Here is a 27928-nt window from a genome sequence, read left to right as displayed (position 1 = left end):
AGAATTACGAGTAGGAACATTCTCAGGTTTGCCGGTTTCCTCACGATATTTTTCCTTCACCGTTCGAAGCATTTCTTCAAATCCATATCACTGAGTTCTTATACGACGCACCAGAGAAACAACCAAGTATTCAAGTATTCCAATTCAGACATCCGAAAATAACATTGAATTCCTTAATACTTGTGCAATGTGCAGGATCCTTATTTAGCGTGAGGCAAAAAAGGGCAACCAGTGCAGTCGCTCCATTTAAACATTGAGGTCTTGCGAAGTTTAAATGGAACGCTAATATACGTATGTAATGCAATGTCTGCCGCCCACGGCCATACGTCACATGATCTCGGTTGGCTGCCAAAAGCAACAGAGACGCCAAGCCGTCACAGAAATAACTGATAGCTGAGGCATCTGCCGAATTTACATCGTGACTTCCTGCGGATATAGATTTTTCCTTTGAGGATATTGACGGCCAAATATTATGACATATTTGAATTATGTCTTCCATATGACATGACGTTTGGTCGAACTCTTTGGCACAGTTGTAAATGCCTTGCTTTTAATCGACTTCTCAGGGGTTTAGCTTGAGGCAAATGCATTGTATGTTTTCTAAACTGGTTTAGATCTAGTCTAGTGGCTTTGACTGTGAGTAGGTAGCTCCGTACCTCAAAGTAGCTTCCTGATTACTGCATAACCTATACATAGTTAAGGGTTTGAGTAAAATATACTGTAGATACCTCTGATAAACAACTTTGAGCTACTATCTTAGACTGCACCATAATAGGTTACTTACTTACTACGTTACGAACGCCCGCGACTTCGTTCGTCCTTAAATCTCCTTAAACCAGTCTTGTTCTTAAATCGGTTCTTACTGAACGTTTACTAACTATGTATTATAACTATTACCCCCCTGCTTTTCATATTTTAACGTGAAACGATTTTTCGAGATGACCTTTCGCTTGTACATATTTAGAATAGGTTTCATTGTGTAAGATTAGGTAGGTTATATTTTTTATACATTGTATTTAAATTAAATCTGAGATGGCTGACTCAACTTAGTCTCGAAATTCAGAGTAAGTCGGGTCTTAATGATATGATAACAAGAGTATTTATGAAAACGAATCTCATCTACTGTCTGTATCCAGAGCTTAAAATGCCTTAGGAGATTGAACGCATCGCAGAAGGCCCTTCAGATAAATTTAGTTTAGGCGTCCATTGGTGTGCCATTATCCAATCGCCTCGGTCACCGCTCCGGGCTTTATAAATAACTAGCTGTTTGATATACAATTTTGAAAAAATAAATCTGAAGTTTTCATCTTATTTAGATAACAGCATTTCCAATCAATTCATAGTTTGACGTGAAAATATCGTGAAGTGAAGTTGTGGTGTTGTAAGGGTAATCTCTGGATCTACTGAACTGATTTTGAAAATTCTTTTATATTATAATAGCCATGTTAATAAGCTATACTTTATCCCCATATTCTCACGGTAAGTGGAACTATGCGGGTGAAATCACTGGGCGTCTGCTAGTTTTCAATAATTTTGTTAGTTAACTAGCTGACGCCGCGCGGTTTCACCCGCGTGGTTCCCGTTTACGTAGGAATACAGGGATAATATTTAGTCTATAGCGTTCCTCGATAAATGGGCTATGTAACACTGAAAGAATTTTTTAAATCGGACCAGTAGCTCCTGAGATAAGCGCGTAACAAACAAACTTCAGCTTTATAATATTAGTATAGATATATCAACTGTTATATAATTATGTAAAAACATCAAGATCATATAATAAAAGTAAAATAAATGTAATTTGGCAGCAACATGCACCACATTGCTTGTTTCTATCTACGTTGGGATATTTAATAATAATTTAATATGGCGAATTATTGCCAACTATGTGTCTATATCTGGCTCGGTAGACAAGGTAAATTTCTAAATTAATTTGAAATAAATAAATGAAATGAAATAATTATAACGAAGAATATAATTAGCTCAGGATCCGTAAAACATTTTTACAATTGATTACTATCAAGTTAATTTTCAGTCACTACTCGTAGCTTCATCTTGATGACATGCTCAACTTTTATATTTCTTGAAAATTCTTGATTCTGGCAGCTACTCATAACTGGGTTACCAGGTAACAGCAGCGAGGAGTCTAAACAACCCGATTCCCAGCGGCTTACTTTTGAAAAATCCATACATACTCGTATATATTCATAATTATATTTTTTTTTATACGCTCGAAATAAGTATATAATATTACCACAGCTTTCTACAATCTTTGCAATACACGCCTGCGCACATAACTACAAACATATGATCGGGTTACCTATTGAAAAATTTCAGCCTTCGCTGCTGCCAGGTAATGAAAATTTCTGAGCGTCGGAACGAGATAATGTACCATGCAGCTTGTAGGAGTATAACTATTAATTAAGTAACAATAAAAAAAACAATTGGTCAGTGACATTCGTTTTGACTTGTTTGTTGTTTGTTTTGGATTTACGAAACGGAGGTCCTGGGTTTGATCCCCGGCTGGGCCGATTGAGATTTTCTTAATTGGTCCAGGTCTGGCTGGTGGAAAAAGGGATGTGGATTTTCATTCTCCTCCTAACAAGTTAGCTCGCCGCTTCGATTTTAGACTGCATCATCACTTACCATCAGGTGATATTGTTGTCAAGGGCAGCGCCGGACCGAGGTGAATTTTAGAATGGAGCGAGATCCAATTATGGCGCCTTTCCTGTTTGCTCCTAACATTATATACTAGGGACGTTTGAAAAGTTCGTAACCTAACGTATATCGGAATGTCATAAATTTTTAACCGACTTCAAAAAAAGGAGGAGGTTTCTCAATTCGACCGTTCGATTTCGATTCGAAAAGAAATAAATTTCTTTTCGATCTTGTCTTTACCATTTCGGCGCCCCCTAGGATTTGGCGCCGGGAGCGACCGCTCCGTTCGCCGTATGGACGGTCCGGCCCTGGTCAAGGGCTAACTTGTAAATAACAAAAGAAAGACAATTTTGAATGAACTCCCCTCTCTCAACTTGTATCAGTAACGAGGTCATCAAAAATTGTTACTACAACTTTAACTCTCATATTGTGCTTAAGTTTACTATGAGCTATTTTGATTTTCCGACAAAAACATGATTATTTTGAGGTAGGTCTGTAAGATGTGTTCAGGTACATGCCTGTACAGTGACTGACAGTTGTCGATGAAAAAAATAAAGTTATCAAACGTCGTTCGAATATAAACAATAAATATTGTTAAAAGTAAGTAAAAGTCGAGCTATTAGTGATAGCCCCAAATAAATATGTTTATATTTACATTAAGACAATGATTCAATGTTAATATGACAACCAAAACGTATACAAAATATATTTAATAGAAACAACTTATCCATCGCACTCGTATGTTTACATAATATACATATATACTATATACTATTGTAATGTGTATACTGTATAAATACAGGATGTTCTGTATATAGTACGCATACACTACTGGGTGGTAGGACATAAAGGTCTACGTAAATAACTAAATATATTAAAATTTTTAAGTTAAATATATCTACAAAATACAACAATACCTTTAGTGCAATTTAGTTGTACCATGTGCTGAAAAATTACTTATGCATTGCTTTTAAACTGGGCACCTAATTATTTTTGAATTGTTGTTTCAACTTTTTTTCCAAAAAACCGACTTGGCACAGATCTCTCAACTTTTAACTTGATAGAAGAACTGATTTGCGAGACTTGGACATGTTTGTTTGTTATGGCATATAATTTACAGTCATTAATTTATCGGTTCTAGAATCTTTTCAAACACAGGAAAACACACATAAAAATATGGTCAGAATGATAGACAAATGATAAACAGAATGATAAACAGTCTTAGTTGTTTTTATAGTAAATATTATGCTGAAGGTCATTCTAAAGGTCTGATCTACCCAACGATATTTTATACTCTACATAGATTACCTTTCACTTGAGTTTCTTGGTTAACTGTAAATCTCTTTTCTTCATTAAACGCAAGAAAAATATATGCAGATATGCAGATATATACGTTATATATCCTACGTATATGTTATATATACGTACGTTTTGTTATTGTAACTTGTTGAGAATACACAGATACTTCCGCTAACATTATATCAATGTCCTCTACCCAAAGGTTACAGTGATATTCCTTTAGATAAGGCTCATACAAAATAGGAAACAGCGATAAAAGCTCTGGTGAAAAGTTTGTAATTTAGTGCTTTGTTTTAATGTTATACGCAAAATTTGCTTTCAGATAGCAAGGTCCTGGATTCGTATCCTGAGTCTGTGGAATATTAAGCTCATTTTTTTTTTCAAGAAATTTAGTAAAAATTCATAGCCTGGAGATGGAAATCTAGTGTTATTACACCCCCATGTCCTATAGAGCACGTCAAGCCGTAGTCCCTGTCATAATCATTATAACATTTAATAATAATCATTAAAACATTAAATATTATCACTCCAGCTCGCGAATCCGTACTTTTCCCGGAAAAATCATGAATCCCGCGGGATTTGTGAAAAACTGAATTTCATGCGGACGACGTCGCGAGCGTCCATAGTTTATAAATACTGACACAATATTTCATTACGCAAATACTAGATGTATATCAATATGTATATCAATAACACACATTACAGTATCAATATACATAATAGTTACGAGTACATGATGTTACCTATCATGTTTATAGATAGGTACTTACAAAAGCGAGTCATGCAAATAAAAAATATGATCCACACTATTATACTCCTTACATTCTATAATAACTTTGTCTAATTTTCAGTCATTTCATGAATTTTTAAATAGAGACAGGTATAGGTATCCCTCCTTGTTTTTAGTGCGAAAATTCCATCCATTGTAAGGAGTGAAATTTCTTCGTATTTATGAAAAATTACACAATCGGACTTTACGTTAAAAACAAGTTATAACTATTGTGTTATGATTTTTTAAAAATTTTACCCCTTACAGCCTGTAAGGTGTAATTTTTCATTACAGGGATTGTGACTTTACTATAATGTATGTTACTTTAGAATCAAACATTTTTCACGAGTTTAACAGTGTTGGGTCTAGGGTTGCCAACCGTTTTATGATGTATAGTATTGTACTATATTGCGGATCTGCGTACTATATACTGTTGATAAATATATATAGTACGCAAAAATACAATATTTTCAACACTGAAATCTAACAATTTTCATTTTAAAACTTTAATTTTTTTTAATTTTAATAGCGACTGGCCAATCCGAACTTGTCTGGATTACTGATTTCTAAACACTAAATGAACAAAAGCATTTGAAAAAAGCATTTGACACTCTTCTTTCACACAAATAAATCTTTAAAAAATGCTACAAGAGTCAATAAATATTGTTTTTTGAAAATAAATGTAGTTTTTTTGCTTATTCCATAAAATAGCGTACTATATTTTTTTATAGTTAAATCTGAAAAATACTATAATTTTCTGAAAAAATGTTGGCACCCCTAGTTAGGGCTTCCAAGGTTTAAAAAAATAAGTTAAAGCTATAAATGGACAAGACTGCGATAGTTTTCATAATATCCATGTTTTTCTCTGATTGTGTTGCCAAGAACAGGATTGTTATCGATATTTCGTACAATCTTCAAGTACCTTACACGATTAGAAATGAATTTTATTATTGACAGTCACAATACAGACACGCGAATAATAGAATTAGATAATAAATAGATAGTAAACATTAGGCGCTAATAACATAAGAAGCTCAACGAAGAATGCCGATAGCGCGGTCATTGAACCCTGTGATAAGACAGTGAATGCTTGTACCTACTGAGCTGATATTGGCAAATTTATTGCGACCGGCGGAGAGCCCAGTTGTCCTCTGATTGAACAAGGGTAATAAAACAACAGCTAAGAAACAACTACTAAGAATCAAATGCCTTGTACCTATTTTGAAGAAAGTAGATAGCAGTAGCGAAGGCTAAAATTTTGTAGGTAACCCGATCATGCGTTTTTTAGTCATGCGCGCAGGCGTTTATTGTAAAGATTGTAGATATGCTGTGGTAATATTTGCATACCTATTTCGAGCGTGTAAAATGAATTATAATTATGAATATGTAGGAGTATGTATGGATTTTTAAAATGTAAGCCGCTAGAAATCAGGTTGTTTAGACTCTTCGCTGCTATTATAGATAGCTATTTAAAAAAATGCCTACATGATAATAGTCGCTTCCAGAAGTAGACGAATTTGTGTTGTTTATCTAATCTATTTCAAAAAATATTCTATTTGTTATTAGTGTTTGAAAAGATTCTAGAACCGATAAATATTAATCTCTGTAAATTAAATGCCATAAAAAACAAAATAGTAAATTTCAAGTCACGCAACTCAGTTCTTCTATCAAGTCCAAAGTTGTGAGATAACCAAGTCGGTACCCCGGACCGGATTCGAACCTACGCTCTCTAGGCAGTAAGGCGGTAGGGTGTAAGTAATTTTAAAAATGTATTCAAGGGACAAATAAACGCTATCTAAGGAAAGAGGAAGGAACCAGGAGCTACCAGTGCCAAGCACGTGCCGCCTGGTTATTTCGGTTTCCATGAGGCACGGCTCAATGCGTCTACGAACTATTTTTAAAGCTTAAGTATTTGTTATTCAAAAAAGTGCAAGAAATGTCTCGGCATTCGTTACGATACTTTTGTCATTCAAACATTCTTGAAGAGAACATCGAGGTTATTTGTATGGAAATAATTATGTAAGTATATTTAGCTGAGATAGTTATTTTTATATGAGATACTAATTACATTGGTGATTACTAAATATTTACAATTAAGATCAATATTAAGCTACTGACAAATACGCTATCCAACAATAACATAATTATTATTAAATGACTTTAAAAGAGGAGGTTCTGTGTTTTGGCAACCATGTATGTATTTAAGTACGATTATATTTATATGTCAGCAGTTTAACTTGATTTATACATAAAGTTGATAGGGAGTTCGTTTTGCCCTAAAAATTTATATCGTCATGTTATTTTTTTTTAATTTAATCACGATGATAACGGTTTCAGCGATGGCACTTTCCTATTAAATCTTAATCGCCTTGTGCATATGTTTTTTGTGGCCAAACTTAATGACTAAGTACAACTTATTTAATAGGTATTTACAAAATATAATTTAATGTTTTGCTGCAATATTGTGTTCAGACAAGTATGACTAGGCATTTACTTTCAAAACAATAATTTAATCCATAATGTTGTAAACCAATGTTTTTCCTCTATTTGTAAAATTTTTGCTGTTATGTAGCGCCAAAAACCCCATTATTTTATTAATAGTTCTGGCTTGTAGTCAAGAACGAGGATAGATAAAATTTTTAATGACGCAATATTACATCAAGGAATTGCGCTTAGTAAAATTTTAAAAAGAAAAAAAGTCCAAATAACTTCAGACTATCGGATATCATCCCTAGTTACTGTACTAAATAAATTTAGATCTGGTAGTTGTATAAGAAAGTATACGAAACCAAAATCAGGATTTTTTTTCAGGAATTCAGGAAAACCAAAGTTCAAAATTATATTAAAACGGAAAAATCTTACGTTGACGTAAGCAAATAAGGACTGGACCGTGATTTTCTTTTAACTAACCAAGTTATATTGTTTATTTAGATCTTATTAAATTTCTAATTATCTAAGCACAATAATCTATTCATAACCCCTGCCTTCGATTCGGAGGGCGTAATCGGCTCGAATACAGTCCGAGGCATGCATCTCCAATTTTTCGGCAGTTATTTTATGAAACTAATTATCACGTGTCTCAAACAGTGAAGTAAAAACAATGTGAAGAAACCTGAGAATTTAATTCTCTACGTGTGTGAAGTCTGTCAATCTGCATTGAGCCAGTGTGCTGGACTATTGGAATTTGGGTTGTTAGTGATGATGATGACTCTATTCGAGATACGAAATAAATCAATTTTAACTCACTAGGCAGAAGATATGATGTGACATCCAAATCCGAATCAACACACCTACGTTTCTAATGGGCTGAATTATATCTACTATCTACACGCTAGACGAGAATGACCGCTATCTGCCCTCGACGATCGACGATAACGCAATATTTTTGTAATTTGTCAACGTCACTTTGGATATTCGCCTATATGGCTCCAAGTTTTCGCCTATATGGCTCCAAGTTTAAATGTTAGAACAAAATCTGGAATGTTATTATATTAAACAACACATAATAGACTTGTATACCTATGAGTATACTTCTTATAATGATGATGGTATGGAATGATGGTAACGAATTAAACTTTGGTGAAACGCGCTTGCCTAGAAGATAACCACGTTGTACGTGGTAGGGAAAACGGAAGCTGGAAGGGTATTCTTTTTTTTATTCTTTACAAGTCCCTTGACTACAATCTCACCTGATGGTAAGTGATGATGCAATCTAAGATGAAAGCGGGCTAACTTGTTAGGAGGAGGATGAAATCCACAGCCCTTTCGGTTTCTACACGACATCGTACCGGAACGCTAAATCGCTTGGCGGTTCGTCTTTTTCGGTAACTAGTCGCAGCCGAAGCCTCCCACCAGCCAGACAATATTTTAGTCCATATCTTTCCATTATTATTAATGAAATGAAAATTATCGGTATTTGAATTTCATAACACCATACAACGTTTTTGGGGTAGGCGTTGGCTAATTACCGGCCCATATCGGCCAATACGTAGATAGTTACCTACAGTAAAGCGATTTTTAAGTTCAGGTATTTAATTATGATGTTTGATAACCAGATAATATGTGAGGGGTATCTAAATGAACCAATTTTGTAAATTCTTTTAACAATAAGTCACGTTATTTGTATATGTGTCTATTTAATCCCCGTATTCCTACGGGAAAGGGAACTACGTGAGTGAAACTACGGGGCGTCTGCAAATTATCATTGAAGTAGGTACATTTTGTTATATTAATTTCGCTAACAAGATCTTCGAAGAAAATTCATGTAAAATGGAGTTTTTCTTGCGTCATCTTTGATTCGTCGGATTAGTTTACCACATACGTAATGTGTTATCTAGGACCGGACGTGACGACGGAATACAGCAAATATCGTTTCATACAAAATACATAATATAAGCAATAATATTTCCTCTTTGAAAATGAGTTCCAAAGTGTGTAAGTGTTCTTAAGAGTACGTCACGAAGGCACGGACGGGATGGCGAAGCGATGTTTACAGCGATTCCACTATTTTACACTCGCCGATGAACTTTTTGCGTTATTAAAAATCAAAATTAAAATGTCACTAACAACATGGACACGAAAGATTTCACAGCGCTGTAACTTTACAGAATGCAAGGGCTTAACCTTGTCCTGTCAACGCCTAGCTCTGTATGCAGACACCTCTAATTAGTGCGTAAAATCCTTATCATCTAATATAACATGTAAAAGATAAACTGACAATAATTGCTAAGGAAAACTCTTCTGACAGACATACACTCCTACGCCAAGAAAGTCACCGTTTCAGAAAATTCTAAAACTAACGTCCTGAATTCAACTTATCAATTAACGAGCAATCGTTACACATTGCCAGCCTATCTTAAGATAATAGCTGTGTAACATAGCAATGATTAATCTAGATAACAAGGTGGAAATCGGATCACAGTATACGGACCGGTTTGAAGAAAATTCCTGGGCTTTCTACTGAGCGCCGTTTTACTGGGTGCCGGTTTTCCAAAATGAAACTAAGTATCAATGCAAATTCTATTCAAGTTCAAATTTAAAGGTCAACTTAACTTTGTATACGTGCTGTGATGAGCATTGTCATTGCTAGTTGGCTTCAAACAATTTGAAACACGTCGATATAAACCAAGAAATTAGTCTATTTTGGAGTAGTATAAAAGATATTAAAATATATCTTTTACGTATTTAATAATAATAATAATTGTTTATTTGTTTACAATTTTTCAACGGGAACTATGCGTGTAAAACTGCCATCCATTGCTTAGTCATCAAAAGCGTGGCTTTTTTCAAAAAAATAATTTTCAAAAATCGGTTCAGTAACTCCAAAGATACAATCTTAGGAACTTTTAAAATGAAATTTATTTGTATACTCTTTTATGTATTTATTACACACCTAATAGTTACGTTCGAATCCGGTCCGGGGCATGCACTTCCAAGTTTTCAATTATGTGCATTTTAAGAAATCTCCTGTCTCAAACGGTGAAGGAAAAACATCGAGAGGAAACCTGCATACCTGAGAATTTTCTTAATCATCTACCTGTGTAAAGTCTGCCAATCCGCATTGGACCAGCGTGGTGGACTAAGGCCTTACCCCTATCATTCTGAGAGGGGACTCGTGCTCAATAGTGAGCCGAATATGGGTTGTTAATGATGATGAATTGTTACTTAATTGGGAATGCGATAACACATTAATAATGAGTCACTGACATTAAAATAAGGAAAATCCGAAATCATAACTATACAAATAGAACATTATCTATATAATTACCTATAACAGATTGTTTAAAAAACTTACAAATAACATTTACTAGCTTTCTTTTCATTTAAAATTACCTGTATAGTGGGGTTGAATTTTTTTAATCTTTTATCCCATAGTGTGGGATATCCTCAGCATTGGCAACTGCGGAACCCTACACAGCCCGTGTCCCGACTCACACTTGGCAGATTTTTAATATATCAACTATGATAGCACTAGTAACAGTAGAAAACAATATTTGTAGTAATAGAAGCACAACAGTTAGAGTTGTCTTCATCCTTAACGTTCATCGTTTAGAATAAACATAAGCATAAATTAAATACAATATGTTTTAAGACGATTTCAGCTAATGCCGTCATTAAAATATACTTTATACAGACACGAAGACAAATCTACTTCCATTTCATGAGTCATTTTATGTCCATTTTCCGAGACAAACTGCAATTCGCTCCGGTGTCATGTCAAAAGAATAAATTTAAAGAAGAATTTTAACTCGTCTTAATAGCTAGTTTATGTTGTAAAGAGGCAAATGAGAAAAGATACATACATACCTAGAACAGTTCATAGTTTTAGTTGTATCATTCCTTTGACAAAAAAATAAAAAAAAAATGTTTCAAGATGCAACCTAACCCTAACTTACGATTCAGTGAATAATAAATCGTTTTTATTTTATTTCTCAAATAGCTTATTATATAAAATATCACTCACTTTACTTTTACGAGTACATGACAAACACACCCAAGTTAACTCGAAAATATTTGTTCAAAAATAATTTATATTGCGGAAAATAGCTTAATTATTACGTTAGACAAAGTAATTCGCGAAAAAAATACACAGTTTTAGCGTAATTTATGGTATTTTGTACTATTCGTTGACTCCATTCTCCACTTAGCGTAGAAAAGCAAACAATGGCCACCATGTAACTACAGAGCGTGTAGAAAACGTCCTACGCACTTTCACTACAACACCGATACCAGTTATTGAAACTGTTTAATTTACATCACACAAATTGCTTATACGTATAGTTTAATTTGCCACAATACTTGCAGACTACTTTAAGTTATTAAATAGATTACTCTATTTATTTATTCGTCGTCATAAACCCATATTCGGCTCACTGCTGAGCTCGAGTCTCCTCTCAGAATGAGAGAGGTTAGGCCAATAGTCCACCACGCTAGCCCAATGTGGATTGGCAGACTTCACACACGCAGAGAATTAAGAAAATTCTCTGGTATGCAGGTTTCCTACCGATGTTTTCCTTCACCGTTTGAGACACGTGATATTTAATTTCTTAAAATACACACAACTGAAAAGTTGGAGGTGCATGCCCCGGATTCGAATTAATACCCTCCGGAATCGAAGGCAGAGGTCATATCCACTGGGCTATCACGGCTCTTATCACGGATTAATTTATTGCATCCATGTATTTAGGTGGACCGAGGACATCAAGCGAGTTGCATGAAGCCGCTGGATGCTCGCGGCTCGAGAAAGTATTGTTTGGAAGTCCATGCAAAAGGCCTAAGTCCAACAAAGCCAGCAGTAGAAGTATCGGCTGTTTGTTAATGTCGATGGTGATGATGATTAAAAATTTGGTTTGTAATAATATTATTAATCGTATGTTTAGTGATATAACCCTAAAAATTGCAATGATTCAAAGATTAAAAATTATTCGTATCGTTTCGTAAAATTGCAATGAGTCAAAGATTAAAATGTTTTATGGTATTAGTGCATATGATACACGGTGATATGGAAGATATAGTATCTATTGAGATCTTTGCAACATGCAACTTCACTTTCCATGTACAGATCTAGTATAGTTAAGTGTTATCAGAATGTGCCCTCGTTAGTGATAAGGAATTGGATCATTTTTATCTACGCATAAGTGTCTGACATCCTTTTTATATTGTACTATCATAAAAGCTGTATAATTGGCAATTAATGTCAGACGTACGCGACACAATTGTATGTAGTGACCGAAATCTATCATACGAGTAACAGCAACTATTTACGCCTTAACTTTACATTGAAAAAATTTGCTCCAGGAAAACGAAATATCCAGACCCAAGTAAGAGATTCAAAAGTATTTAATTATTTTGTATGTTGTATAGCCGTGATAGCCCAGTGGATATGACCTCTGCCTCCGATTCCGGAGGGTGTGGGTTCGAATCCGGTCCGGGGCATGCACATGTTTTGCTCACATTTTGCTTTCAATCTCAGGAAAGGCAAACTTGTTTTCTTCAATTTTTGTTTTGTATAGAAAATTATCTTGAACATGGCAATTTGGTTTTTCGTTATGTTGTTTAATTTACTTGCAATTAGGTAAAAATGGTTTTGGCGCTCACGTCATAAAATTTGCGTGACGCGTCAATCGCTCCGTGCTTCTGCCAATCCGCATTGGGCCAGCGTGGTGGACTATTGGCCTAACCCCTCACATTCTGAGGGGTTACTCGAGCTCAGCAGTGAGCCGAATATGGGTTGATAACGAGTTGTGTTGCGCACTTTCTCCATCAAAACATTTAACACCATCGGACGTCATATTACAACCAAAGCCAAAGAGTTTTCCGTAAATATACATACATACGAAATTTCCTTGACAAACGTCTTAAATAAACGGTAAGTAATTAAAAAAGAGAGATAGCTAGGTCTGTTAATATCATCTCTTTTGTTCCAAAGCAAAAGCTGTGGCGACCTATTTTTATATCAACTGACCTTCAAATACAAAAATACGTGCTATCCAATGTGAGGTCAATGACAGCTATTTTTAATGTGATTATACGTATGCTATATTTGCAAACTCATTTTCACGTACTATTGATATATGTTAATGCCTTCCAAACATTTACATAAGGTGACATACCTAACGGGAAAACAATCTTCATAAAATATAATTCAGTATTCATGATATAAAAACAGACACAAAGGTACTAATATTACAAAAAAGTAAAAGTTTGAGGTGTTGTCTCTGGATCTACTGAACCGATTTTGAAATTCTTTTACCACTAGAAAGCCACGTTATTTGTGAGTGTCATAGACTATTTATCCCCGTATTCTCACGGGAATATGAAATACGTGGGAGAAACCGCGGGTGGTCGGCTAGCAGATCATAACAGGAATTAAGAAACAACGTACTAAATACTGTATACCAATCCCTTAGCTACGAGTATAGTATACAGGGTGCTCGGGAGTATTTCCCATAACTCATGAACTATTTTTTTTATTAACTAAAAAGCACTTTGTTTTCATACAAAGTCGTTCAAATAATTCTGACTATCAATGTGACACACGCCTTTATCTATCCTTGCATTTAAAAAAAACGTAATCGTAGTGGTAAGACTGTCGATATCGACGAGATATTTCAATTGGCACTCCGCACTTTACTAGTAAGATACTCCATGATATTTATCAATGAATAAGTTTGGCTAGGTCATAATATAGGTATGCGATATAAGGGACACAATTTACTTAAGAAATATTTTTTACTCCGAAAATATTCATTTTAGAACACATGTTTGTTCCTTGGACATTTTTAATTAATTTTCCTTAAAGAATATAACCCTGGACTTATGGGAAATACTCCCGAGCATCCTGTATAATATACATTGCATAATTATGAAACTGAGATTGGTGGTCAAAAAGCGACTAATAAAAATAAAAATATTTACCAGTATTATTGAGTGATGTATTTTTTTTCAGATGCTATCTGTTTGCCTTTCCTTTCTGTTTCGATAATGTTATCGTGGGTGAAAGTATTAACATTTCTGTTATTGTTTTTTTTCATGTCGCGATTACTAATGTGACATCATGTTGCTAACAAGTTATGTAACATATTGATTATTAAAATACTAAATAGAAGGATTTTTTAGTAAAGGTTGTCGTCGAATTATTGATTGATTGAATTCGACCACAATTTTTAACTTTTATGAAGATTCTATTGTCAAAGAGAAATTAAAAAATATTATAAAAAAAAATATATAAAGTACTAGTAAATATATTATAATAAGTGAATTGTTTCATTGAATAATTATTATAGAGTATAAAAAAGTGTATTAAATTATGTTATGTGTTCGGAATTTCACGTGTCTCCTTTATGTACTAATTTATTCCTTAGGTACATTGAATACCTGTTAATTGGTCAGTCAACACATATTTATGTGGGTAACATGATTTATGTATGTAAGTATATAATAGCATTATTTTATCAAATGATTATTTTTATAAAAGAGAAATAAAAAGTGTATATACGTACAAATACAATGTCACGTTTGTCCTGTCCACGTGTCCTTGCACCTTGCATTGAACGCGTTTACATATGCATTGCATATGTAGGTAACATAATTTATGTATTATATGTAAAGGTGACTTTGTTTTATCGAATGTTTATACCTAAATAAGTATGAAATAATCAGTGTAAGTGAATGTCTATTCCCATTTTTTTTATAATTCGAGGAGTACCTAATAATTCGTGGCTAGTTACCTACCGACAAAGACGTACCGCCAAGCGATTTAGCGTTCCGGTACGATGTCGTGTAGAAACCGAAAAGGTGTGTGGATTTTCATCCTCCTCCTAACAAGTTAGCCACCTTCCATCTTAGACTGCATCATCACTTACCATCAGGTGAGATTGTAGTCAAGGGCTAACTTGTAAAGAATAAAAAAAAAAAAAAGTACATCTTCATCGCTCGGTTTCATAGTTGTCTACCGTACCTGCCAGAAGTATGGATACCACACTACTGGCAAAGACAACTTAACGGTCTGATCTGCTGCCAAACTAAATCAGAGGTATGTATTGATATCATCGTATCAGTAAGTATATATTATATAATAGGTATATTGATTAGTATATATTATTATATAAAATAATTAGGTATTATATATGTAATAAACCTATATACATTTACATAATTTATGTATTACATAATTGAAATTATATATTGCGTGCCAAAAAACGATCATTACCATCACTATCTATCAACAAATTCATTTACAAACCAATTATTTTGAGTCATCATTTGAAAAATTACGGAAACCTTGTGAGGAATTTCTTGAACAAGGCAAGAAAAGTTCACTGTTACAAAGAGCTAGGACCTCACAGCCGTAAAACCAGTTAAAAATAAATTAAGTAACCAGAATATTTAAATGACATAACTTTATTAAAGAAACTGGACGTTTTTCTAAAATGGAACTACTACCTTTTAAAATTATTACTGCTCTTGACAAATTAAGTAGCCATAAAATATATTTAAGCCTAAGCTTCGCTCCGCTTAAGAACAAAAATAGATAAATTGGGATTTATCTTAATAGCTTCCGCTGCAACGGTACACGCACTTGATTAATGATAAACTATTCTAATAAAGCCACCAAAATTACATTTCTCAAAAAACTATTTCTAATTTTAGTTGCAAAATATTTATCTGCTACTATAAAAAAAGAAATTAAGTCGGTTCAGGCGTCTTCGAGTAATCGGTGAACATACATAAAAAATAAAAAGATTCCGACGAATTGATACCCTCCTCCTTTTTTTGAAGTCGATTAATAAAAAGTTACTTTTCTTTAATTTTAATGTGAATTTCAATGCAAAATGGTTTTTAAGTCCACCAAAGTAATTTTTTACTTTTTATTATATTTACTTATTAATTAATACAAAAATGGTCTAAATTTTCGTATCTATTTTTCAGACGTATCACAAGGACAACTACAAAAAAACGCGGACGCTTACATTGGTGTCTACTAAATTAATAAACAAAATAACATTCAGACTACCTACAACAACTACCTACTACCGGTTTGTGTTTCTATGCAGCCTTTTAATCGGTCAATCAGAAGTATTATATCATAAACTCGTATGTTCACAGATACCAAAAACGTTATCGTGATACATCATAAATAAACAAATAATAATAAACATTGACGTCACAATAATTCTTTAAATAATCTCACCATTAAACACGTAAGTTTGTTGTTGTTACAACAATCAACCAAAAAAAAGAGTGGGCTTTAGAGAACATACGACTGAAGTTATTGGTATCGGAGGTTGGTCGAGGAAAAAAAAAGACGTATGCAGATGCACCTAGTATTCAGACACACACAGCTTCAGACTAATTGCATGAGGACTAGTATCGCACCCAAATTCACGAACAAAATTGCCTGTCATTTTTAGAGGAAAATGTGTATACTAGGTACCATATACTAAGTATATATTTACGTTAGTTGTTGACGGTTTTTTACACAATTTAATTACACAAAAAGGTGTTTTTAATGAGCTCTTTAACCGACGAACGCGATTACAACTATGAAACATCGATTCTATACAGACAGTTTTTATAATCGCATTAGATCGTTGATCATAAACTTTGACAGAAAAGTCAACTTAACGTCCCCCGATTACACTTTTCGCAAGCGTGCGTTAAAAATGTTTTACTTCAGTGCAACAGCTTTAGTTATTGTAAGCAAGGAGCTTTCGAGTTTCTACTAACGTTTGCAACTTTTTGCAAAACACTACAAAAACAAGTTTCCAAGGGCCTGCCTTGCACGTGTGAGAATCGACTTTCTCAGACGTTTCAGTTAATAATACTAGATCGTGCAGTGTTCAACTAATTTACATTGTTAAAGTAAAATAAGCAGGTAGATAGATCTCTGGACCTCAAATATAAATGGTGGCACCCCGCTTGAAATCACAAAATGTCTCGTTTTGTAAATGTTGTATTGTAAACTAGATTTAGTCTGAAATAAATTAATTTCGACTTTGACTTTCTATAAGCATCAATAGGTCCACGGTAAAAAAGCTGAACTCAACACTGAGAGGTCATGAATTCGATTCTTGCTCAGTGGTCGTCGTACCCATTCCTAATGGCAAATATTATTTAAAAATTATTATTTAAAAATTGTATGTGACAATAAGTCGTGTCAATATAGCTTTTTCGTCGGACATCTTTAAGTTTGTCCTGAACAACTCAAATTTTGATATTTTAAATTCGAAAGGGTTTTCACTTCTTATACATTTGAATTAACAAATTATCAAAAGTGAATGATGAACACTTGATTTATTAATACGTTGCACATTTTCAGAATCTGTTTTTTAAATTGTTAATTATACTTGTTTAATTAATAAATTAAATAAGAAAAGTATATGGTAAGAGCACTTTCATAACTAATTCCTAATTAAGTAAAAAAAAAATTATTCATTTGGTAAAATTTACCTATACTATAGGTACAGCCTTTCTTGATGAGTACTGTTTACCAACAAACAAATTAAAAATGAGGGCATAAATCACTAGTCATTATACACCTAATAATAATTATAATTAACGTGTTCTTAAATTAATGAAAATAAGTTTGATTAATAAGCTTAGAACAATTAGATATGGATAATTTGTTTTTTATGACATTTTATAAGCAAACCATACATCATTTAAAATAAATAAGTAATGAAATGAGTTTTCTACCTTCGTTTCTAATTTCTTTGTTGGTAAACAGTATTCATCAAGAAAGGCTGTAGTATAAGTTATGGTAGATATGGACTATTAAGTTCTGAACCAATTTAAGTGTACCATTGTTAACATTGTTATCAGTGATAAAATATACAGTAGTAGTAGATTTGTAGTCACATTTACTTTGTGTATATTAGGTGTTTTTGTAAATAACATCTAAAAGGATTTGTTTATTTATAAATAAAAGTTACAGTCCAATGCGGTTTGTTGTTTGTAATTCATTAGATTATTTTATGCAGTAATTTTGTATACATGAGCAAAGGTATTCACAAAAAACTGTCTATAAATGGAATGCACTTTGTATAACCTGTGTAACAGGACTGGTAAATGTAAAGAATATGGATTGTTATAGAAGGATTAATTTAAATTTATATAAAATACCTATGTAGAATGCTAACATGTATGATGTGTATGTTATACATTGTACAGGGTGTCCCATAATAATTAATGGATCAAACTCAAGTGGAACATTTTTATTTAATTTTTCTAAAATGAATTCACAAAAAAACATAAAATTAATTGCAACATTGAAAAACAATGATATCTTTAAAGAGAACAAAAATAAAGTTTTAAAAACTAATCAAATGCCTTTTTATTAAATTAAATTAACAGGTAACAAAGATAAAATTCGGTTACAGTATTCACATTTAAACCTTATACCTACATATAGGTACACACAGTTTATACACATACATACAGCCGAACATAGAAACTCCTCCTTTTTGGAAGTCGGTTAAAACACACATATTAAATGAAACTCTCGCTTTGCTTCACCATTGCATTTGTGTCTTTTTTCCCAAATTATAAAGAAAAGTGCGCCAAAATTTAAAATATTTCAACGAATAACAATAAGAAAAATATTCTTATCTTCAAAGGTTAGCAACAATTAAAACTTTTGATTTGGCATACCGGAAACAATGACATTGATTAATTAATATACTTAATTGGTATGGAGATAATTATGTGATGACATCAAAATGTACTGATACAGTATAAGATTTGACCTAGACACATTTTGCGAAAATAAATTGGTTATTTTTAATGTCTAAAAGTGACGTCACATCACAAGGCCGAGGAAAATGTTATCTTCCATATCTTTTGTGAATGCAGTTTACCTACTTTGATTGACGACCAAATTAGGTACAACCGAAATTTCATGTTGAAATTAAAATACAATAATTAAAAAGGTATAAATATATACAACTTGTTGTAATTACAAGCCTTTATTTATATCTTTCTTTTAATTAGTCATTAGTTATTTAAAGTCACTGTAAAAATAGCCTACCTTTTTCATCAACACCGGCAATTGATGTTCCAACGACATTTTCAATTCTGACGTGCTCGGTTATTTGCTTTCATCCAAAAATCCGTGTTTATTTATTTAAATGTCCACATTAAACCACTTTATTTATTTTATTAGTCCCACTTGCGTAATGTTTGCTTAACAATTCAATATTTATTATCGTATAATTTCTAATTAATACACACACAAGATAATAAACTGTCACTCAGCGTGTGCGTGTTATAATATCGCGTATTCGTTTTGTAACTGTTCTTATTTCAAATATTTTAAATTACTTTTTATTTATAAATTTAGCAGTGAATTGCGGGTAGGCTTTAAAAAAATGCACCGCATGCATGTACGCGACCGCCCGTGCCCGGCGCGCGAGACGAATGATCGCGGCATCGCTAGCACTTCGCCCGGCGTTTGGCCTGCGTTTGCTACGTACAAACGCTCCAATTCTAGACATCTAATTAACCCTAGTGTCTATAGTAGCATCTGTAATTTGTTTATATTATGTCAATGTATAGTAGATTCACTGATCTCGTATTCTCTCGGACAAAGCGTCACACGACGGGGTGTTACAGAATATAAATATAATTTTCACGTTCGCGACGCGTGATGTTCACGCGTGGACGCGTGATATGGCGCCCTCGAATCTCGCCATTGATGTGCAAGCAGCCAGTTTATTTAATGACATTTCGAAAATCAAGTTGTCATAATAAATTTTTTTACTTGATAGTTTGTATTGCTGTCTGGAGTTCAAGCTTTAATTTGTAACCAAGAGATCCTACTCCTAGATATGATTCTCAGATCGAATCAATATCGTAGATGTTTGTATTTTACAAATCTGCTCTGGTAGTGCTTCAGCCTTAGCTAGTTATGATAAAAACGCACCAAGTGATTTAGAAATGCTGTGATGCCGTGTAGAAACCGTTTTGGAACATTGATGAATAATCTTTATAAATATCTCTACTATCAAAACTAGCTACCACCTTTACTACATCGTCACTTAGGTAAGGTAAGATAGGAGTCGAGCTTTTATGAAAACAGGGGCTAGCAAGCTAATAAAATACTATTCACTTTCACAAACACTTTCATGCAAAAAGTTCAATATTCCATTTCGGGTCATTCTTTTCAAAAGTGCTTGTAAACTAAGCATAAATGAAATAAATAAATTTTGAATTTGAAATTGACATATTTTTTTAAAATCCCTCATTCAAAATGAAACTACTGTCGAAAATTCAGGAACAGGAACGTTGCAATTTCGAATTAGACAATAGAACGAACGAAGCTAATGACGACTATAGGGACATGATTTCGCATATTCTGAGGAAAAAAACAGAATAAAACCTTATAAAGCCACCTCAGTCCTAGCTCCGTTAATGCAGGCAACCGTACTTACCTATCACACAAATTATTATAAAGGCAAAAGTTTGTGTGTGTGTAAGTATGTTTGTCCCTCCTTTACGACGCGGCTTGCAAACCGATTTGGATGAAATTTGCAATGGAAATGGATCTGGATTAACACATAGAATACTTTTCATCCCGGAAAGAAACACAGTTCCTGTGGGATTTGCAATAAACAGAATTTCACGCGAACGTAGTCCCAGGCGTCTGCTAATAGTTTCATATACAGAGTGCTCGGAAATATTTCCCATAACTTCAAGGTGTTGTCCACTTATAGGAGCCAAACTGCATATTTTTTATTACTAAAAAATACTTTTTATGTTCTCATACAAAGTAATTTAAATAATTCTAACTATCTATGTAACACACGCCTTTATCTAAGATCCTTGCATTTTAAAATACGTAATCGTAGTGGTAAAACTGTCGATATCGACGAGATGTTTCAACTGGCACTCCGCATTTCACTAGTAAACTACTTCATGATATTTATCAAAAAATAAGTTTGGGTAGGTCATAATATAATGATGCAAGGTAAGGGACACAATTTAAGATCTATTTACAAAGAAATATTCTATACTCGCATGTTCCTTAGACATTTTTAATTAATTTTCCTTAAAGATATAACCCTATAAAATACTCTCGAGCACCCTTTATCCTAGGATCGTAGATCTGCAAACTTTCAGCCTTCATTAAATGATTTGCTATTACAGGTGACAGATCCATAATAAGTATGCCAATCTGCAGTCAGGAAAATATGAGTAATCTTAAACCTTCTAATTCGTACCTATAACAACAGTGCACACTTTAAAATAAATGTACCATTCTTTCTTGTTTTAGAAACAGGAAGCAAATATCTAAAAATAGAATTCGGTTCGCAAATAATAATCGTAGTTGGTATGTAATATTTTCATTGATAGATGTTTAAAATATGTATGAATTCATATCTTAAACTGTCTGATTTTATTCATTTTTAATAACACATCGTCTGGAAATAATCTGATAATTTCAGGCCTTTTTCAATATTATCAATTTAAAAAAACTTATCAATGTCTATGGGCCATTGATTACGAACTAGGCGAGTAAAATCTGAATAGTATTTCCATGGAAAACCTTTTAGTATATCGGTGATCCTCAAAAATTAAAAATAAAGTCTGAATCAAAGTCAAATAAAATACACTGCGATTAATTATAAACCATAAAAACTTTTTTTATTACTCAACAAACTTTTTAACCGACTTCAAAAAAAGGAGGAGGTTCACAATTCGACGTGTATGTTTGTTACCTCATAAAAAAATGATTTTAGTTTGAAAAAGTATACTTCCAGATTGGTCATTTGCAAGAAAATGGTTTAGTAGTTTTGTGTTAAAATCAAAATAACTGAAATACGTCTTTTGAAGTCGGTTCCATTTTTATGTTAAAAAGATTATTATTATTGTTATATCCATATTAAAGAAATATGAGTAATTTCCTTTTCATATAACAATAATTACTCCTAAGCATTTTCATTGTTTATACCCTTGTACTTTACGTTTTTTTTTCTTTAAGCTGGCGTATTTCGAAAACCTTAAACTTATGAGACAGGCTTGTGGTTTGCCCGTGGTTTCTATTTGATAATTTTTAAATAAGTAATATGTATACTTATATACGCAATCACACTTAAACAAAACATTAACTCTAGGGGGCCTTGCGTGGTGTGTACAACTTTATGTAATAAAAAATATATTAAGTAACTGACTACATAAATAAAAACAATATTAAACTTTTTAATATCGCCAAGGAAAGCTTTTTGAATAAATTGTAATCATTTTATATTGAATGACCTACTTACTAAGTTGCCTTTTATATCAGAAATTATTATATTTATTTTTGATAATCTTGGAAATTTCCTCAGAGCACAATAACACAATTTATTAACATTGCAATGTAATTAATTAGAAAATGATAAAGGTATTTATTCAGATAATTAACTGGTAAAATGTAGGTAAATAAATTTTCCCGTTTCTAAGAACAACTATGTTAATCTGAATATGTAGGTATATTAGTTATAACTTTCATGTATACAAATACGAGTACTAATAGATAAATAAAAATATATACATCTAAGTATCTATTCTTTTTCTTCTTCTAAAATATCATGTATATATGTAACTTTTTCTAATTTCCATTCCAGGTTTGAGATATTTGAAACTAGAGACGTCTAAAATAAATTTATTGAATTATTAAATTACGTGTAATATTAATTAAATGAATTAGATTTAGTTTTATGTGAATAAAGATATGCAGTTTTAATAATAGTAACCAAACATTAAGTAATCTGCTTGTTCGGTTTCTCGTAATTTATATACGAAGACTATTAGTGTAAGACGCGTTAAAAAGAAAAAAATATTCTCGATTAAAAAATATTTAAAAACAAATTTCATTAATTTCATTTCATTAATTCGTGAGCACGGAATAAGTACTTCATTAGCCGCTATGGGAGCTCGTTTGAATTGATTGCTTGCAGGCATTTCTAGCAAGCAGAGGTTCTCAAACAGAAAGCTTTAGTCCAATACTGGGCATGACTAACCACTTCAGGAGCAATTAATAATAATTTAAAAGCTTATACCCATCTGATTCCTTGTAGGATGGCTTAGTAAGATATATAGGATAGCTTAATAAGATAATAAGAAAGAGGCCCTGAGAATAGAGAATCGAAGAGGATAAAATATTGCTTTATATATTTTTTTATAAAAAAACTGTGATTTTTTTTCATTTTATTATAACTATTCAATACACGGTCCTGAAAATAGATAATTGAACATAATAAACTATCTATTTTTTTTGCTGTATTCAATTTTTAATAAAAAAAAATATTTTTTTATTTACAACAACAAATAACAAATAACAAATAACAACAAAACCCAAATTGATCTGATCTAGGAAACGATACCTGGACCGTGGTCTTAAAGTAAGCCACAGTCAGCTGTGCCACAAAAGCCGTCATGAGAAAACTTTGAGAAAGATTATCAATGCATTCCGTTCTGTCGGTAAGTTAGTGATGATGAATGAACTGTTTACTGCAAGTATGGCCGGATATCGATCTTTAAACATATTCATAGAATTTCTAAGACCGGCTTAGTTACCGATACCGAATACAATAGCGACTACGGAATGCCCAACTCGGTATTATAGACAGAGAGAATGCGCGGTCAGACGTACTGCATTCTAAGAAGGCTGAAGATTGGTCAGCCTATTCTCCTATGGTTTTTACGGTAGTCAATTATAAATAAAGAAGAAATAAAACATTTATTTCATAAATTGTGCTGCACCCTTTAACACTTTTGTAGTGCCTGATACCCAGATCAAGTAAAAAAATAATACATTAGAACACCACTATGTCATATTTAGCACAACCTTTAAAAAAGGATCCAACTCAGCATGTGTGCTTTATGGAGTTAGGATTGTGGTGGTTTTGGAGGGTGATACTGATAGGTTTCAAGGATCCAGACCCTCTACCGTCCAATAAGTTATCACTTCGAAAGCGTATTTTGAAGTCATAACTTCTCATGGGAGGGTAAACCGTTTCGTAACGTTACGTTACGACGCTAGTCTATCTGACTTCCCTTTCTCTCACGCATATGGCAGCAGGTTTAATTTATCACTACTGTCAGACGCACACTATTTGTTTTTTTTAAATTAATTATAGACATAAGAGTGTACAGATACAAGAAATAAAGTATGTCTGGCTATCACGGGCACCCGGTCCATTAGGTGGGACAAAGTACTTCGTGACATTTTTCTAAATTTTTTTTTACAACAGCGTGTGAAACTTGGGACGCCAGCGTGATTGTATTTCAACTACCTGCATTACGTGTTTTATAACTGCTTTAAAAGGTTTTTTGCTGTATGTATTTTTTTTTTCAAAATCAAATTTCCTTTATATCAAATAGGCTAACGATCAGCGAATTAACGACGTCATTACTTCGTGCCATTTTGTATGGGGAGTTTCAGAGATCCGTGGCAGTGCCGCAAATCTGAGCTATTAAATTCCTGTAGCTATAGAAAATTGTTTTACTATTAGCAAACTCCTAATTGAGTCCTAATTCTAAAAAAAAGAAAAAAAAAATAAAAATAAAAATATATCAAACCATTAAAAAACTGTTATTATCCCTATTAAAAAACACCTACATCAAGTGACCCTCATACTCATTTTCCCGCTATAGAGATGTAAAAAAATAATTTTTTTAAATGAATAAAATAAATAATCATTTATTTTAATTATTGCTTTGTTTTATTGCGATCGTACGTAAAAAAAATGTTTTTATAAAATTATATATTTTTTATAGAACTTTTTATCGCCTTATCATTCTTGAATAAGTATTTTTTTCTTTATATTCATAAATTCGTACTCACAGCTCTAAAATACTCACAGCTCCTTGCGCTAAAATGGTTTAAGACTTCATACGAGCGATTGCGTAAGGTAAATACTGTATACTTTTGACGGCCTCCGTGGCGCAGTGGTATGCGCGGTGGATTTACAAGACGGAGGTCCTGGGTTCGATCCCCGGCTGGGCCGATTGAGATTTTCTTAATTGGTCTAGGTCTGGCTGGTGGGAGGCTTCCGCCGTGGCTAGTTACCACCCTACCGGCAAAGACGTACCGCCAAGCGATTTAGCGTTCCGGTACTCAAGGGCTAACTTGTAAAGAATAAAAAAATACTGTAAATACATACAGGATGCTCGGGAGTATTTCCCCTAACTTCAAGGTATTAACGAGTCCACTTAAAGGAGCCGAAATGAATGACTAACATTTTTTAAACAAAAAAATAAAAACTTTTATGTTTTCATACAAAGTAATTAAAATAATTCCGACTATCCATGTAACACGCATATCTATCCTTGCATTTTAAAATACGTAAAACTTGGGTACGTCATAATTATAAGGATGCGTTTATGGGACACATTTCAAGATCTATTTACAAAAGAAATATTATTTACCCCGACAATATTAATTTTACAAAACCCCAGAGTTATGGGAAATATTCCCCAGCACCCTGTATAACGTATATACATACTATCTACTTCTTTTATTGCTTAAACCCCACGGTGTTCCAACCCATCGCTTCATCGTTACAGGTATATGAGCACCGTGACTTAAAACGTGAAACCTGAACACCAAAAAATGTGTTGATACAGCTAAAACAGCTGTGACGAACAACTCCAATAACAGAACTTTCAGTGGTAAAGTGCCAGTACAGCCCCTGTAACCAAGTGACACGTCCATTCTCTTTCTACGATCGCTAATGCTTCGAAAACTAGAAAAATGTATGGCAACGACATTTGCTATCGACGGGTCACGTGACCAAGATCTGTCATTCCCATATTTTTTTTTAGTTTTCGAAACGTTTGCGATCGTAGACAAAGAATCGACGTACCACTTGGCTATACACAACTCGACATCACAGTACCGCGTGATAGTAAGAAAATATTGATTTACAATTTTTACCTACATCTGCCCGAGAACACAAATACTCTTACAATCAAACAAACACTGTTTGAATAGGGCGTCACCTATGATTACCAATATTTATAATGTAAGGCACATACCTGCAAATATAAATAACTTATAAGCGAAAAGTTTTCAAGGTACCTCGATTTTTTTAATTTAATAATTTATTTATATATAAATTATTATTTATATATAAACATTAATAAACACTTTTCCAAACACCCAGGTTGAAATTATATTTTTTTACTTACAAAGGACGCTGCTAGAAATATTGTATATCAAACTCCAAGTCAAAAAATATTTATTTCATTATGCTTACTTTACAAACACTTTTAAAACGTCAGGTAATGTTATTAGATAATGGTGTAATGTTAACAATTAACATGTCGCGATTCAAAATCTATCGATAATTCAAAATGATAAATAAACAATAATTAATAGATTTTCTCTTACTTATACGTACTATTAAGATTTGACGTCTACTCTAATAAAGTTGATAACGCTGCTTAGCTATGCAGAGATGGGATAGTCAGAAAAAAGTCACTTAAAGTCAGATGAAATTGCATTCACAAAAGGAAACACTATAAAATTTATAGGTAGTTTAGAAAATCCCCGAAAATCATGAATTTAGAATAAAAAATTGTTGGCTAAAAATAATTTTAGAATTAGAAATAAAACTTAATAGGGATGATGACAGTTTTTTTAAATTGTATATAAATTAAGAGTACGCTAATAGTAAAGCAATTTTGTAAAAGTAACAGAGTATCTGCGATCATTACTTTCGGAGCTACAGGGATTTAAAGGGTTAGATTTGCGGCGCTGCCGCGGATCCCTGAAAAACGCCCCATATTTTTGGTACGAACTTATGACGACGTAGTACGAATTAATGATCGTTAGATTTGTATGGGCGTTTAAACAAGATTACTAATATCTTTGTTATTTCTGCGTTTATGTTTATAGTTCACATATTAAAAAATGTCACATTTAATGTAAGGAAGCTAAAACTGTATGAATTTTCATCTAATTACGATAAAATATTTTTAGTAGATGTTGAAATTTTATAATCTTATTTATTTTGCAAATATCCAGTTAATCTTTGCTTTTTATGTATAAATTAGTTAACATTGACATTATTTACCCGAATGTATCATAAAAATCAATATATTCAAACCTAGTCATCATCCCCATTGACGTGTAGACCAATTGTTTTTGTTCTTTCAACGTCAGGAATGTTGTGACGAAATATTTTACCTGTGTCCAATTCCCAACAAACATGCTAGCTTGTGTTCGCGGCAAATCACTGCCGTACCTTAACTGTACCACAGAATACTTAATAGTACAACACTGTACCAGAAATAAACGCCAGACATGCCCCGTGTTTCGATGTAATGAACCGATACGTTTTATGATTGCAACACGGCATTGAATATCACTCCAGTAATAGTTTCATGATTTAAATGGCCAGTCGTGTAAGATATCAGTTTTCATAGCTTCTGAGCTTTAATGTTTTAAACCGTATTTTATATGAGCGGACCACCGCGACTTTCAGTGTTTCTTAAATACAATGGGAACCATAGATGTTTCTATCTTCAAGTGAAAGTCCCATTAAAATTGGTTTAGCTGCGTCAAAGATTAACCCGGAAAAAACAGATAGACACAGACAAAAGTTTTAAATGTTAGTGTGTGTTTAGGTATCGTGTAATAACTTTATGCAAAAACAAACAGATTTTTAGAAATCTCAGAAAGACACTTCAGTTTTATTTACATGTTTTTTTATTTATTTT

At 33.0% G+C, this 27928-nt stretch overlaps 1 protein-coding gene across 3 annotated transcripts in view; it reads right to left on the bottom strand.

Annotated features, from left to right (window-relative positions):
• LOC112052138 (glycogen-binding subunit 76A) overlaps positions 1–27928 on the bottom strand; it is a 70764-nt gene that overhangs the window by 5413 nt on the left and 37423 nt on the right. The window contains exon 1 of one of the 3 annotated variants that reach the window (XM_024091093.2): positions 19251–19698. The exons of the other annotated variants lie outside the window; for them this stretch is intronic. Coding sequence (XP_023946861.2) covers positions 19251–19289 — 39 coding nt within the window. The 5' untranslated portion in view covers positions 19290–19698. Of the gene's footprint in view, positions 1–19250; positions 19699–27928 lie in introns of those variants that run through there. 3 annotated transcript variants of the gene reach the window in all.

The sequence above is a fragment of the Bicyclus anynana genome, chromosome 15 (assembly GCF_947172395.1).
Source record: "Bicyclus anynana chromosome 15, ilBicAnyn1.1, whole genome shotgun sequence".
In the NCBI taxonomy this organism is placed as follows: Eukaryota; Metazoa; Arthropoda; class Insecta; order Lepidoptera; family Nymphalidae; genus Bicyclus; species Bicyclus anynana.
This window is presented reverse-complemented; position numbering and strand designations above follow the sequence as displayed.